This window comes from Anser brachyrhynchus (assembly GCF_964034855.1).
Source record: "Anser brachyrhynchus genome assembly, chromosome: 1".
In the NCBI taxonomy this organism is placed as follows: Eukaryota; Metazoa; Chordata; class Aves; order Anseriformes; family Anatidae; genus Anser; species Anser brachyrhynchus.
The window spans coordinates 184,146,940-184,161,539 of record NC_137694.1 but is presented as its reverse complement, the minus strand read 5'-3'; the positions used below and the strand labels follow the sequence as shown (position 1 = coordinate 184,161,539).

At 38.0% G+C, this 14,600-nt stretch overlaps 1 protein-coding gene across 3 annotated transcripts; it reads left to right on the top strand.

Annotated features, from left to right (window-relative positions):
• Positions 1 to 378: 378 nt before the first annotated feature.
• On the top strand, positions 379 to 14,508 carry NEK3 (NIMA related kinase 3). Of its 3 annotated transcripts, none has more exons than XM_080598806.1 (16): positions 379 to 664; positions 1,074 to 1,302; positions 2,046 to 2,139; positions 2,371 to 2,468; positions 3,947 to 4,030; positions 4,696 to 4,763; positions 4,890 to 4,976; positions 6,090 to 6,144; positions 8,024 to 8,224; positions 8,551 to 8,620; positions 9,305 to 9,348; positions 10,271 to 10,373; positions 10,767 to 10,910; positions 11,999 to 12,133; positions 12,781 to 12,907; positions 13,833 to 14,018. In XM_080598806.1, the coding sequence occupies exons 2-16, from the start codon at positions 1,186 to 1,188 to the stop codon at positions 13,897 to 13,899; spliced, it is 1,494 nt and encodes a 497-aa protein (XP_080454932.1). In that variant the 5' UTR covers positions 379 to 664; positions 1,074 to 1,185; the 3' UTR covers positions 13,900 to 14,018. The 3 variants fall into 3 exon arrangements, with proteins under 3 accessions (XP_080454932.1, XP_080454931.1, XP_080454930.1); XM_080598805.1 differs by having other exon boundaries at positions 380 to 588; positions 10,764 to 10,910; positions 13,833 to 14,508; XM_080598804.1 differs by having other exon boundaries at positions 380 to 664; positions 10,764 to 10,910; positions 13,833 to 14,508.
• Positions 14,509 to 14,600: the final 92 nt, after the last annotated feature.

The window sequence follows — 14,600 nt, the reverse complement described above, 5'->3', positions numbered from 1 at the left end:
ACTCCGAAGGCACCAGCGGGGGCCCGGTGCTATCTGGAGCAGCTCATTGTCAACCAACGCCGGGTCTCAGCCCCCCTCCTTGCTCCGAGGAGCTCCCCGGTCCCACCCCACAGCTCAGACCCCAACACCCCGCAGCTCAGACCCCAACACCCCACAGCTCAGACCCCAACATCCCACAGCTCAGACCCCGAACACCCCACAGCTCAGACCCCGAACACCCCACAGCTCAGACCCGACCACCCCCCAGCTCAGACCCCAACACCCCGCAGCTCAGACCCCGACATCCCACAGCTCAGACCCCAAACACCCCACAGCTCAGACCCCCAACACCCCACACGCCGCCGCGGCCGGGCCCCGCCTTGCCCAGGCGGCTCCGCCTCAGAGGCTGGGACCGGGGCCGGGATCGGGGCCGGGGCCTTTCCCAGAGCCTGGCCGCGGCCGTTTCGCCTTCACGGCCCACCCGGCCCTGGCCCCAACCCTGCAGCCGCGGGGCCCGGCCTCGGCGCCGCCTGGTCCCCTCGGGGCTCCCCCGGGTCCCCCCGGAGGCTTCGGCTCCCCCTCACCCAAGCAGCGAGGCCGTGACTGCAGGTACTGAAACCACCGGGAACCCCCCGTGTGCCCTGAGATGCTCCTCTTGAAAACAATTCATCAAGCCGTTTAAGCTGTGAGTGCTGCTATGTATGCAAAGTAATATTTGAAACATAGATAGAAAGCTAAAAATACCTACATTTTAAGCAGACTGCACGCTCTGTGCATCTGCCAGTCGTAGGGGTCTTTGCATGTGTGCACCATCAGCCTTTTCCAGCAGTACGCAATCCAGTTTCTTGCAGGTTTGGGTGAGAATCGTCTCCGAAAGCCTGAAGTTTATCGTGTACATTATTATGCCTCTATGATTTGTTTGGCATTATCTGTGGAAGCACAGGGAACAAAAAGATTGCTTTGAATTGAATTTCCTGAAGTGCTCATCAGTCGTGGTAACAGTGATGAGAACTGTATTATGATAATGCTGAACAGTTGTAGGTACCAATATACCACATTTATCATCTGCTCCTATTTTTTTTTTTCTCATGCAGGTTGTATTAATGACAAAAGTCAAAAAAATGAATCAAGTTCGTGACAAAGTTTAGAAGATAATCCTGTGAAATAGAATGTTTGAAAGGAAGCGTTGAACCTAAGTTTATAAAAATGGAAGGATACAAAGTACTGAAGGTATTAGGAGAGGGATCCTTTGGGAGAGCTCTCCTAGTTCATCACAAAATTACTGACCAGAAGTACGCAATGAAGGAAATAAGACTTCCTATGGTAAGTGTTACAAACGCATCACCTCCCTATCCACGTTAAAAACAAACAAACAAACATAACTCTCAGTACAGTTTGGAAACTCTGAACACGGTTGCTGAGAGTTCTGTTTATTAGGCATCTGCATGGGATATAGCTAGGCTGCACATGTGTCTGACTTGATATGCACAATAATAGTAAAACCTGTTCTGTTTCAAAAACTGTGTGGTGATAGGATTAAATGCTTGTTCCCCTGATGTATTTGACTGGATTCCCATCAACTTCACTAGAATCTAGATTTCATCTGTAATACCTAAGGAAGAAATTAGCCTTATGTTATTGTTGAAAAGCAGTTATTCAGGTTACCTGCTCTGCATTTAGGTAACCAAAAAAATCACAAAATGGGGGACACTGGATTTAGTGAGGCTGAAAGTAAGTTAGTACCTGGGCGCTTGGTTTTATACTGAGTTCACACAATACAGCTGTCAGATGTTCCAAAGTCAGTGTGTGCTGGTTTGTTGTTACATAGTTCTATGCTGTTAAAATAGTAAATCATTAACTGAACTAGGAAGACACCCAGGAAGAGGTCTTTAATTAATAATACCCCTTATATTAAAAATGATGGAGTTTTCAAGTTTCTAAAGGACTTGTTAAAATAACTGAAAAAAGTAAATTGAAGAACAGTTCTTAAAAGAAATGAGGTCCATCATGTGTATATATGAAAATCTACAAGAGTAACCTTTATATAAATGTACTTAAATTTGCAGTCTTCATCTGATGTAGAGAACTCTAGGAAGGAAGCTATTCTTTTGGCTAAAATGAAGCACCCAAATATTGTTGCCTATAAGGAATCATTTGAAGGTAAATATAACAATTTAAAATATCTGTATTTGTTTAAAGTTGCGTACTCCTTGGGGATCAATGTTACTTTTTTTGTTGTTTATCATAAATGTTGTAAACAAAGCACATGTTTATAATACATTTTTATTATAATAGATAATATATAGCATGTAGTTGGAGCTTTATAGTAACAATAATATATTTATCCTGTTCATTAAATTACTAATTATTCTTAAATTACCTAAAATTTAGCTGATGGACATCTGTATATAGTGATGGAGTATTGTGATGATGGAGATCTAATGCAAAAGATTAAGCACCAAAGAGGAAAGTTGTTCCCTGAAGACATGGTAAGAAAAGACATAGTTTTGAAACAAGGACCTAGCAATCCTTCCTCATGTAAACTGAAACATACTATGTCGCATAAAACAAGCCATAGATATACAAACACCTTAAATGAGACAAGATACTTACAGATAGAAGAAAAACACTACTTTGATAATTTCCAGCAGAACAAGATAAGTACTGGACTGTAAAAGGAGTAAGAAAAAAATTGCTGTCTGTATCTGCAAAATGCACAGACTGTTAAAAATACAGACAGGTTTGAATGCATAAATTTATGCAATCAAGGAAAAATTTAACACAAAGTTCAGTCAGAAGTTAGAGCCCATTAAGAGGTACTGCAAATTGGAAGCAAATAAGGCCCTCTGATGAGATAAATGAAAACAACCAGGAGACTAAATAAAATATGTAGCAGTAAAACATTTGAAGCATTCAGCGTGCATTAACTCCTTTTATCAGAGAAGCTATAAAGTTACTTCAGAGAAGGTTCAAAGTTACACCGTAGTGATTGAAAATGACTTCCTGTCGTTTAGAAGCATCATCTCAGTTCAAATGAAAAGAGCAGAATCCTCACCTGATGTAATACTTAGATTGTCCAAGTATCTCTAGGAACTTTATTTTGTACATTTAAATATAATACATTTCATTTTAAAAACAATATATTATCTCAGTGCAAGACTTTTTAATCTGCTTATTTGCTATGGAATTGTAATTGGCATGCTTATAATTATACATATTAGAACAAGTTCAGAGGAAGGCCACAAGGTTGATCAAAGGGCTGGAGAGCCTCTCCTTTGAAGACAGGCTGAGAGGGTTGGGGAGAGAGGGTTGGGGTTGTTCAGCCTGAAGAAGGCTCTGGGGAGACCTTACAGCGGCCTTCCAGTACCTAAAGGGGGCCTACAGGAAAGCTGGGGAGGGACTCTTTGTCAGAAGGTGTAGTGATAGGACAAGGGGGAATGGTTTCAAACTAAAGAGGGTAGGTTTAGATTAGATAAAAGTAAGAAACTCTTCACTCAGAGGGTAGTGAGGCACTGGCAGAGGTTTCCCAGAGAAGCTGTGGCTGCCCCATCCCTGGAGGTGTTCAAGGCCAGGCTGGATGGGGCTTTGGGCAACCTGGTCTGGTGGGAGGTGTCCCTGCCCATGGCAGGGGTTTGGAATGGGATGGTCTTTAAGGTCCCTTCCCACCCAAACCATTCTGTGATAATGACCATCAGAGAGTGCCCTGTACTGACTCCCTAGCTTTGTTATCGTTATATATTATGAGATTTTTCAAGATGCAGTAAGCATTCCTTCTGCCATGTTTAAATTATGCTTTTCCTTAAAGAATTCAGTCTTTTCATGGGAACTGGAGGACATTGTGCTGGAGTTACTTCTAACTGCCGGGTATTCTGAACGTGCATATTTTTTTATTTTTTTTTTAGTCTATTGGTGAAGTAATCATTACATACAGTATTGAACCATTATAACTCTCCATTACTCTTTTCAGATCCTTCACTGGTTTGTGCAGATGTGCCTGGGTGTGAAACACATTCATGATAAACGTGTGTTGCACAGGGATATCAAATCCAAGGTGAAGCGTGCAAGTTTTTTTGCCATTTACAAGCTCTTCTGCATGCAAATGTTCAAATCCCTCTTCCATAAATTCCTGTTACTGCTACATGCTATATTCTTCATTTGAACTAAAGAATATTACGTAGATGAAATTGCTGGGTGTATGGAATGATGTAACGTGGCCTTAAACATCATCTAAGTATAGCTATACCCTTCATATCCACACTGCTGATAGCACCAATTGCTTGTGGCAGGCTGCAGGTAATATAAAACAGTAACAGAAGCATGAAAAATGTGTATGGAGTAAACAGTTTGTAAATGTCTTGGCTTTTTTTTTTTTCTTACAATTTCCTAGCAGAAAAATAGAAATTCAGAAGAAACTGTGACCTTAGGGTTTTGAGTACAGCATTGAGATTAAGGCATTTCTAAGGTCTGATTCTTTCTCTGCTACTGATGCTGTGGCTTTGGGCCTATATAACTGTTCCATTTGCCTTTAAACAAAATGTAGTTCTTAACTTTTTTGTCTAGAAGTACTAGGTGAAGCAAGTAAAAGGAAATATAAAATATCAGAAATTACCATCTTCTTCTTTTCTTTGTATACAAACTGCAGAAACATTTCCTAGAAAAATAGATATATTCTAAAAAAATCTAAGTATGTAAAACTGTTCTTCTGTTGAAATGCAGAACGTCTTTCTCACTCAGAACGGAAAAGTAAAACTGGGAGATTTCGGATCTGCGTGTCTTCTTGCACAGTATGTGGATATCTCCACTGATCTCAGTGGTGTAAAGTTTTTTTTTTTTTTGTGTATCGTATATAAGTAGTACAAAATGTTTTAAAGCATTACATTTCATGTGACTTCTCTTTGTCATTTCAATAGTCCTGCGGCATATGCTTGCACGTATGTGGGAACTCCTTATTACGTACCTCCAGAAATATGGGAGAGCATGCCATACAACAACAAAAGGTATTCATGTTTTCAGTGGTCACAGATAATGCCTGACTGATACAGGTCTTTTTATTGTTATTTAAATCTGGCTGTGTAGCTGATCTGTATTTGGTTTGGAGAAAGTATCGAACTGAGCAAAGGGTAACTTCAGGGTTTTTTTTTTGGGTGGAAAGGCCTTAGTTCCTCTTTACTTAGGTAACTGAAAGTACAGTAACCTAAGCCTTAGAAGTTCAAAACCAGGTGTCCAGACGTCCCTGTGCTTTTGTGAGAGTAAATACACACATTCAAACACACAAACATACATGTATGTACGTGCACATATACATACGTGTATGTTTCTTTTGGCTCGTCCTGTTTTTAAGCTCTTCTTGCCTGTCCTGATAATTCAGGGATAATGGATACAGAACCAATGACTCTTAGATTTATAGAGCCCAGTTACTCCAGTTCTTATGTGAGAACTTCTGTGAGCAACCTAGCAGTAGCGTGTTCACAGCTTCCACACAGACTCCAAATTACTGTGTCCTTTTATATCCCCTCCCCTGGATGTGTTCTGTACCCTAGTTGTACCTGAATCTGATTTCCGAAATGACTCATTTTCACAGGGAAGAAGAGAGCCTTCTAGTGCTTAAGATTGATCTGATTCTCTCACAGGAACAGCATCGAGTTCCTTCTTTTGCAGGTGGCAGTACTTGCTTGCTGTGGAAGAACATGATTGTTTCCCAGTAGGAGGATGCTTATTGGCAGGGGCTAGAATTCCAGCTCTCGGAATTAGGATCCCATGGCTGCCATCTGTTGTTTAGGGCCATGTAGCACAAAGGCTTTGCAGTACAGAAGGAGATAAACATCATCAAAGCAAATTGCTTAGGAGACGTTCTGGGAATAAAAAGCCAACTACAATTGTACAACAGTCATCCCTATTTACTGTAGGGTGGGTTAAAATAAGCAAGATTCTTTCCACTGGAGAGGCTAAACACATTATTGTATTGACTTTTATGATTACTTGCATTTATTTTAGTTTACTTAATTCCATTGTGTACACATAGTGGGTTTGACTTTTGCTGGGCTATTTTATTTGCTATTAAATTTTAATTTTTGGCTCCAATTTTCTCTCATCTTTCTCTATGCCTACAGCGATATATGGTCTCTGGGATGCATTCTGTATGAGCTGTGCACTCTTACACATCCAGTAAGTATGGCTTTATTGCTATTAGAGTACTGTTGGAATTCCTTAAAATTTAAATAGCAGCTAATTGCTATTTGATGGATGGATTTGATGGATTCACAGCCAATTACATATTTGACTGATGTATTTGCTGCTGCTACTGCTTCTGAAAGAGGGAAGTACTGCTCTGCCCTTCCCAACTGTTCTCCGTTACGTGCCTTCTGTGTTTCAGCAGCTCATGGACCTGTTGAACCCTTCGGTGAAACAATCATTCTTCTAAATATTTAGAAAACATTTTTTTTTTCTTTCTTGCTTGCTTGGTTTTCTTAAATATCAGCGAGGTGATCTGGGGCTTACTAAGTCCAGCGGGTGCCAGACTGGTTCAAGATAGCTGTAGGGAGGTTGGAACAAGCATTGCATTTTATGGGATCAAGGTGATCCCAGAAGATGGAGGCAAAAATATAGTAAGTCAATATAATAAGGCAAATATAATAAGTAATAAACAGCTTGGTGCTTCACATCGGTGATTAATTGATAAACCTGTTGCTTATCCAGTCAAATCAAACAAGTCACTGTTGTACTGGAACAAAGGGAAGCTGAATATATGGTTCTATAGGTCCGTCATTTCTGGGACGCTGTGTTTACATCACTGATGCCATGCTCCCTATGTGGTAATTTCCTCTGGCTTCTATATACAGACACGTGGCTAACATGAGAGGCCTTATCAGGATACGTTGTTTCGGCAAGAAAAAGGGGCTGTCCTAATTTAAGGTCATTTTGCCTTACTTTTTTTGTTAGCATCAGTTTCATTTCATTGTTACTACTATACCTTGAAATCCTGTGTGTTCGCCAAGGATTCTCTACAGCTGCAACTGCTAGCAGGACAAGAGTTTAGAAGTTCATACTGCCTGTGACTGAGTAATAAGGACATGTGCGTGGATGTGTGTTACCCTGAGTAGGTCTGTGGCAGTGTCACAGCTATTTAGGCAGTGCTTAGAGCTGGGATGTCAAGGAGTGGAGCATCTTTTCCTTTTTGGCAGCAGTGAAATGTTACGCATCTGTTTTTATGCGACGGTCATATCTGTTCTTGCATAGCCTGTCTGAGGCGATGTAAAAGGCTGCTGCGCACCGTGGATGCTTGGCTGCAGAGCCAATGGAGTCTACCGTAAGAACGCTCTTTCTGCATGGAGATAGAAGTTCTCAGCCGTTTTAGCTCAGGTTGTTGCCATCTGTGGTTTTAGCTGTCCCCACTGATACTGCAGTTGTCCAGTGACTTGTGCCTGATAGCAGTAATTCCTCAGTGAAGACTGATAACAGCTGGGAAAAGTAATAGCCTAAGCTATCTCTTACAGATTGGCAAGAGAATGTTTGTGCCTTCACAAGATAATGTTGATTTTTTTTTTGAATCAAAATCTGCATCTTCACTGACTTACAGTTTCACTCTTGCAGTTTCTTTCTGGTTTCAAGCACACAAAGTAGAGGACAGTAGATGACCCAATTTTAATCTCTTTTTTTTTTTTTTTTCTTACTACAAAAATAAGATTTGAACAATACTAACTTTATAGTAGTAAACCCTACCTTCTTACCAGTTACACAGCTTATTACTTGCAAGAAGTATTGTGATCACAGTCTGCATATAGTTTTAACTAAAACCAGATTTTTTCATTCAAAAACATGAAGGAGTTACTGATGTGTTCACACAGGGTCATTATTCCACACCTCTGAATTACAGGCCTGAAATTCTCAAATGAGGATCTAAATCAGTGTGGTTATAGAGAGCCTACATAGATGCATACCACACATTTTTGCATAGTAAATATTAAAGGTGCTCTTAAATTACATCAGTTTCTTCTCACCTTATTCTTAAACTCTGTGCTCTAGTGTTCATTTATTTTTAACGCAGTTTCAAGCAAAAAGCTGGAAACACCTCATCCTAAAGATCTGCAGAGGATCCTACAATCCACTACCGTGTCACTATTCCTATGAACTTCAATATCTAATAAAACAGATGTTTAAGAGAAATCCCAAGGATCGTCCATCAGCCAGTACAATTCTTGCAAGAAGTTGCTTGACCAAATTTATCAAAAACTGTTTGCCTCCTGAGGTACGGTATAATCTTTGTCTCTGGATTTGAACAATAGTATCTGCATTTTAGATACTAAATCGATTTACTTTGTAATTTGGTAGTGTATATATAACAAATGAAATGTACTGTTGTGTAGGTCCTATGCTAAAAGCCGTAAACATATTTGTAGGAAGGATTTGTTTTAAAAAGAAAAGTTGAGTATTGACATGATGCCGCTAAAATTAGACATTGTTAGCTGTCACAATTATTTCGTATAGTAAGTCCATTTTTAACAAATAACATATACAATGACTTGAGAAAGATTAGAATGGTACTGTACTAGTGTCTTTGCATACATATTCCAGGTGGCAGACGAATTCAAGCAGACATTAAAGGAAACCAGGAAACATGGAGGCACGACACTGAGACCACAAGGTAAGTCAGCAACCTTTTTCTTGATACAGGAATGATAAAACGCCTAGGAATTGTAAGATCTTAATTACAACTATAAAACATTAATATTATTATGCTGCAATCAAGTTTTAGTTATTTCAAAATGTAACATTCTTGAACTTGTATAGAAAATGCTTGAAGGGTGTATGTTACATTCCAACATGAGGCTTCATATTAGAAGGTTTTTAATTGGGCATAGCTGAGTACTGTACATCATTAGCTTCTGTCCATCAGAAATACAGTGCAGAGCTGCAATACATACATTTTTAAGTTTTAGAGTTCTGCTAGAATTAAACTTAACAATTTTAAAACAAGAAAAACTTTTAGTTGTTGCATCTGTTTTAAATATGCCAGGGCTTTCTTTCCCAGAATATGGTGAAGCAAGTTATTTTTCTTATTTAATTTTTATAGAGGATTTGTTATTTTTTCTTCTGCATAAATTTAGCTGCACCTGGAACTGTACATACTTGCAGTACTATTTTACTGCAGAAAGGTTCAGAGGAACTGAATAGTAGAGAGACTCCCTGGTGAGATTGAGATATGTTGACATATGAGTAATTTTCGTCACCTGGTTCAGTGGTAATGATGTTATACCTCTCAAACATCACCTTACCACAGATGTTTGCCAAATGTACTAACTCTTGTATCTGTCCCTTAATGTGTCAGGTAGTGTTGCGGCTGGTGGAAGCTCAAATAAGAAAGAAAGTAAGGTGAGTATTCAGATATAAATATAACATTTACATTTTAGCAATTTAAAATGTTCTGTATTATAGAAAAAAAAAAAGGCATTTTGAAAACTTAGTAGGCTAAACCAAACCATAGACCAGTATGTCAGCTGTCATCTGCACTCAAATTGCAAAGTTCAGTTGCAGTTTCAGTTTCACACCTTTGTAACATTTTGATGTTTTCCACATTTAGCTGAGTTCCAAAGTGGATTTCATTATAACCCTATCAAAAAAAAAAAAAAAAAAAAAAAGACCAAACAAAAAACCCCACACCTCTCTTGTTTTTCTAAATTTTGGGATACTGCATAAAATAGTGCATTTTCTTTGCTTTTGGGACACATTTTGAACAGGCTGCTGTAGGAACAGTCCAGTCTGGACATAATTCTCACTAGTTTTTAGTGCCCATGTGAGATTTCAGGTGAAGGGAAGTAAGTCACAGATGACCAAGAAATCACTTCTGGATAGATTATAGCACAGCGTGTCCCAGCCAAGCTGAGTATATTTTTCAAAATGTGTTGCCAGGAGGGCAATTTTTTTTCTTTTAATGGGCTTGTCAATCTGAGAAGCTTAATATTTGGGTGCATCTTGTTTTCTTTTGGAATATGACTCATTTACCTCGATTCTGCTACTATTTTCACATGTTTAAAAAAAAATCACTACATTTGTGCTTAGCTTCAAAAACTAAAATTGTCTGTCAAGAAAGGGACACATCAAGAAATGTAGTGTAATAATAGATGTAGTGCAGTAGCACTTGCCATTGCCTTCATGGCGTCAGCAGTTTAGTTTTCAGATCCTTAGTCCAGCTCTCTTGTAGAAAAACTAAAATAATTAATGCCATGCTAATATTACTGCTTTGTTTTTCTGGACAACAAAGATGAAAATTAATGTGATCCTTATTCTTTTAAAGCAAAGTAAAGATGAAAGTAGCAAGCACAGCAACTTGAAAAGTGAAAATATTTCTAAGGATTTGAATAAATGCACAAGGGAGCAAAGGAAAACTGATGCAGAGGGTAAGTCTTACAGTTTTAAGGCTTATGAATGTCATTCTATGCAGTGACATTTAAATGTCATTGATCCAGCCACTTAAACAGGTAAAGCATATATATAAAACCACGCCACTGCCTGCTACTTCTGGAATTAATATATTGACTCCTACTGCTCATCTGAGATTTAAAAATAATATAAATCTTGGCCAAACTGTTAAAATATTGTTTGAAAACATTTCGTACGGAGTAAATGCGTGGGGTTATTCTACACCCTTTTACTGAACTTATTAAAAGGGGTACTGACTTATAGCCATAGAATCAAATACGAAGTGCTGTACTCTTAGTACTAGTTTGAACAGACTATGAAAAACAGGTTAGATGCTGGTCATCATCTTGTTGTTGTTGCAATTACAGCAGAAACTTCTGAAGTCCTCCCAGGAATTACTGATTTGTCACATCCCCATAGGAGAAAATGGGAAAAGAGGTCATTCAATACCGTAGTGGATGTCCTGGAAAATGCTTCCTTGCTTTCTGCCAGTTTTACATCTGAAGAGGTTAAAAGTAAGATTTAATTAAATGTGTTTTTATGCATCTTTAATTTAAGTAATATCAGTGCTTCTTCACAAATTTTAAAAGCCAAAGCTTTACAGGTAATAATTAAAATGATGTAAAAATAATTTTAAAATATTCTATTAACCAACGCTCCAGAAGTGTTTGTGATGAAAAAATACATTTGAGACAAACAATTTCTTAGTGGTCTTGGGTGACGGGAGGGTTGCAAAGCCAGAGATAACATTAGCAACCCTAAAACTGTAATCATCACTAAAAAGTTATGCTACCAACCCTCCTCTTAACATGCCATTTGTGGGGGTAACGCTGAAGATACTGTCCAAAATTAATTTGATGCAGAATGCAGCTGCTGGTCTTTCAAGTACAGCATTCTCTTGGGAGCATATAACATCTCTGCCTCTACTTCTGTAGTCATTTAATATACAGATAATGCCAATGACAAGAACTACTGATGATGTACCTCAGATGTGAGGCAGAGATTCTTCCTTCTTCTGTATTAACAGCTTTTAACAAGAACGTTTAATATGAGATTTCCTCTGACAAATGTCTCAGTTTTAAACTGACCCCTACCATATTAGATTGTTACAATTATTTCATTTGATTTTGGAGATGTATTCTAAGTAAATGCGTATGCATAAATGCTAGCGAAATAAGTAATACAGATTTGAGTAATCAGATGAGATTTGAGATGCAAATCTTACATGATGATAATATCCAGGGCAGTGAAAGAAGACAGAAAAATGCATGTATTTAGGTGTTCTGCTATTAAAAGGCACAAAAATGGCCACAGGCTCCTTTTTGTGAGCTTTATAGAGACACCAACTAAGCTTGCAGAGACTCTGGCTCCTCACATGAGGTCTTGGTTTCTGCTGGCTCCCTCATAACAGAAAGTGGCAATGTTACAATCTCTAATTCTCTTTCCTCTTGATGTTGCCAACTGAAGTATGTTAGGAGAGGCCAGTGGTGCTACAGACTGCAACTTTTCTCCCTTTTTTTCTTTTTCTTAAATGTGTTCTTTGCAATTTGTGCTGCTAATGCCTTTTCATCTAAGAAGTATTTATTAATGATTTTATACCTAGATGGCTCTGTTATAAACTACAGTGAAAAGAAGCCACGTAAGCAGTGGAACAAGGAAACACCTCGGACCCTGCTGAATTTTCTCAGTAACACAGACGTCAGCTTAGCATTTAAAACATACACAATTTATAAAACAGGTAAATCCCCAAACATTTTTGCAAATATGTTTATCAATAGAGACTTTACGATACATAGGTCCTATGTATGGAGATAGTCTTTCGTGAAATGAACATGAATGCACATTTTGTTTTGTTGTTGTTGTTTTGTTTACCGAATGAAAAGTGGACTTAAAAAAAAAAAAAAAAAAAAAAAGAAATCTAAACCAAGAATTCCTGAGTGATTGTACATCTCCAGTCTTTGTACATCTCTTTATGGAGGACTTTCACTTGCAGCTCGAAGGCTGAATGAGTTTGTGACATAAATGCAGAGACTGCAGAGTCATACAGTCTCCATCCGGCACAGTGTATGTGTTAGGGAGGTGCAGTAATGGGGCTGCAACCCCATAAGGTAATCCACCATCACTGAGTCAGTACTGCCCTGTTTTGAAGACAGGATAGTAAGATGGCATGGCAAAAGGTAATAGTAGTATGTAGATATGCATCAATGCAGTCATGAATACTTGGTGTCCACTTCAGTTTTATTAGTTATCTCCCCAGTTAGGTAATAGCTTGTACTGGAATTTGCAAAAAACTGGAGACAAATTTGAAAGACATGTGTTTGTGAGTCTAATTTTATTTTTCTAAAATTAAGGATTTTGGTGACGCTCATTTTTATCATTTCAAAGCTTCTGGAAATACATTAAGAGGTCCACTTTCTGATGAAACTGAAGCATCTGATGAAGTAGATGGGGAACACGAAGCTATTGTCATAGATTCTGAAAGACTTGAGCCTCGATCTGATGAAGATGACACGTATGTCCAAATAACATCCTTGTATTTTCACTTTCTTTAGTTCCTTAAAGTGACTTTTCAAAAAGAAAATCCCCTTAAATAACAGCAGTATTTTTTTCAATTAATCTCTCTCTTACATAATGATATCAAATGTTACTACATTTTAGTATCTTAAATACTTTCTTTGCTACGTTTATAGTTATTGATGATGTTGAGATTAAACAGGTTGCTTGTTATTAGCAGATTATTTTTGCTGGTGACTTTGCAAAAATGAAAGTAGGAGATGAAGTTATATCCACAGTAATGCGCAAACCCTTCTTGCATGAAACATCTTTCTACTCTGACCTTGAAATCAGATAAACAACAGCAACACCACTCACTAGTGGTATGTTTGCTGTATTTGTGTATTAATCTTCCTACTCTTTCATGCATAGTGCAATAAAATCACTTTCAAACCTACTTATTGAAGACATATTTTTACAAACTTTTCAATTTTTATGTTCTTTTTCTGTTCATGACCAGTTTTTCCTGTTTTTGAAAAAGCAGAGTATGTCAACATGTTCTGAACAGAAATGTTGTATTTTACAGATGTGTGTAGCTTTGGGGGTGGGTATTAGGATCTCAAAACCTTAGTCTATGTCATTGTTTATTTTGGTGGCACTGGGACATGAACTACTTAAGTACGTATTACTGCAGTTCAACTGCAAGCCATTAATACCAATGCATATAGTTTCTTGGTGTACGTTTCTTTGCTTCTGATAAAAACTTACTTGGGTAAATTCAAAAGGGAACCCCTACTGGTTCCTTAACTGCTGTAGTGCAGGAAATAAGTCTCTTGCACTGAGATTTTCAACAGTATTTCTCCTAGTTATAGTGTAATTTAAATATATATATATTTATGAAGTTGGATTATTTTGCAAAATAACATTTTGAAATCTATTTTTAGGGACTTCGAGGAAGATGACCCAGATTGGGTGTCGGAACTGGAAATGGTACTGAAACACAGTGACTGAAAACTTACATTTGGAATTTTTCTACAATAATGAAAGTTAGGCTAACCAATATGTATAATCCAAATTGTATTTGTTGATAATAGTTGTAGTTACTAGTAAAATGGTCTTGGTCAAAAAAACCTGTGTGCAAGTTTTCTGTAGGGCAAACTAATGGGAGGGATGCATAATAAATAACCTTTCTAGCTAGAACACTTGCAAATAACAAAAAAAGTAGATATTAAATATATTTAGAGTTGGTAATAGCTTTGTAGAAATGTTCAGCCAAAGGCATTAGTGCTAACAGCATTGTTTAAATTGCCTTCTTTGTCTTATTTCAAAGAAGTGACAGTTGTGCATGAAGTTTTTCTTCCTGACTATGTCTTGAAGTACTGCATAGTAGGAATAACTGATTTTGTCTGAAGGGCATGTTATGGAGAACATTTAGCTATGCTAATTATTTGAGGCTTAGTTCACGCAGCTGTTAATCCTCTGACAATACCTGAGAGTGAACTTTTGCCTTCCATGACAAGATTTTTATATATGCCATTTGCATGTGTGGAAGAAACCTACTTTGTTCATTAAAAAGGACAATTTTCCCCATTTTGATAAGGAGATAAACTTCTGCAGGAAGCATTACGTGTAATTTAAGTTTAATGGTGCTATTTGGGCTGGCTGTTGGGTACTAAATAGTCATTAGCGGTGAGAAGCCTGACAGGGAAGTG

What these genes read in the sequence shown, in the direction of transcription:
- NEK3 (XM_080598805.1), top strand. Translation starts at nt 1,186, where the DNA reads ATGGAAGGATACAAAGTACTGAAGGTATTAGGAGAGGGATCCTTTGGG. An exon ending in ACAGGGATATCAAATCCAAG is followed by an intron (nt 4,031 to 4,695) that starts GTGAAGCGTGCA and finishes GTTGAAATGCAG; the next exon opens with AACGTCTTTCTCACTCAGAA. An exon ending in TGTGCACTCTTACACATCCA is followed by an intron (nt 6,145 to 8,023) that starts GTAAGTATGGCT and finishes TTTTTAACGCAG; the next exon opens with TTTCAAGCAAAAAGCTGGAA.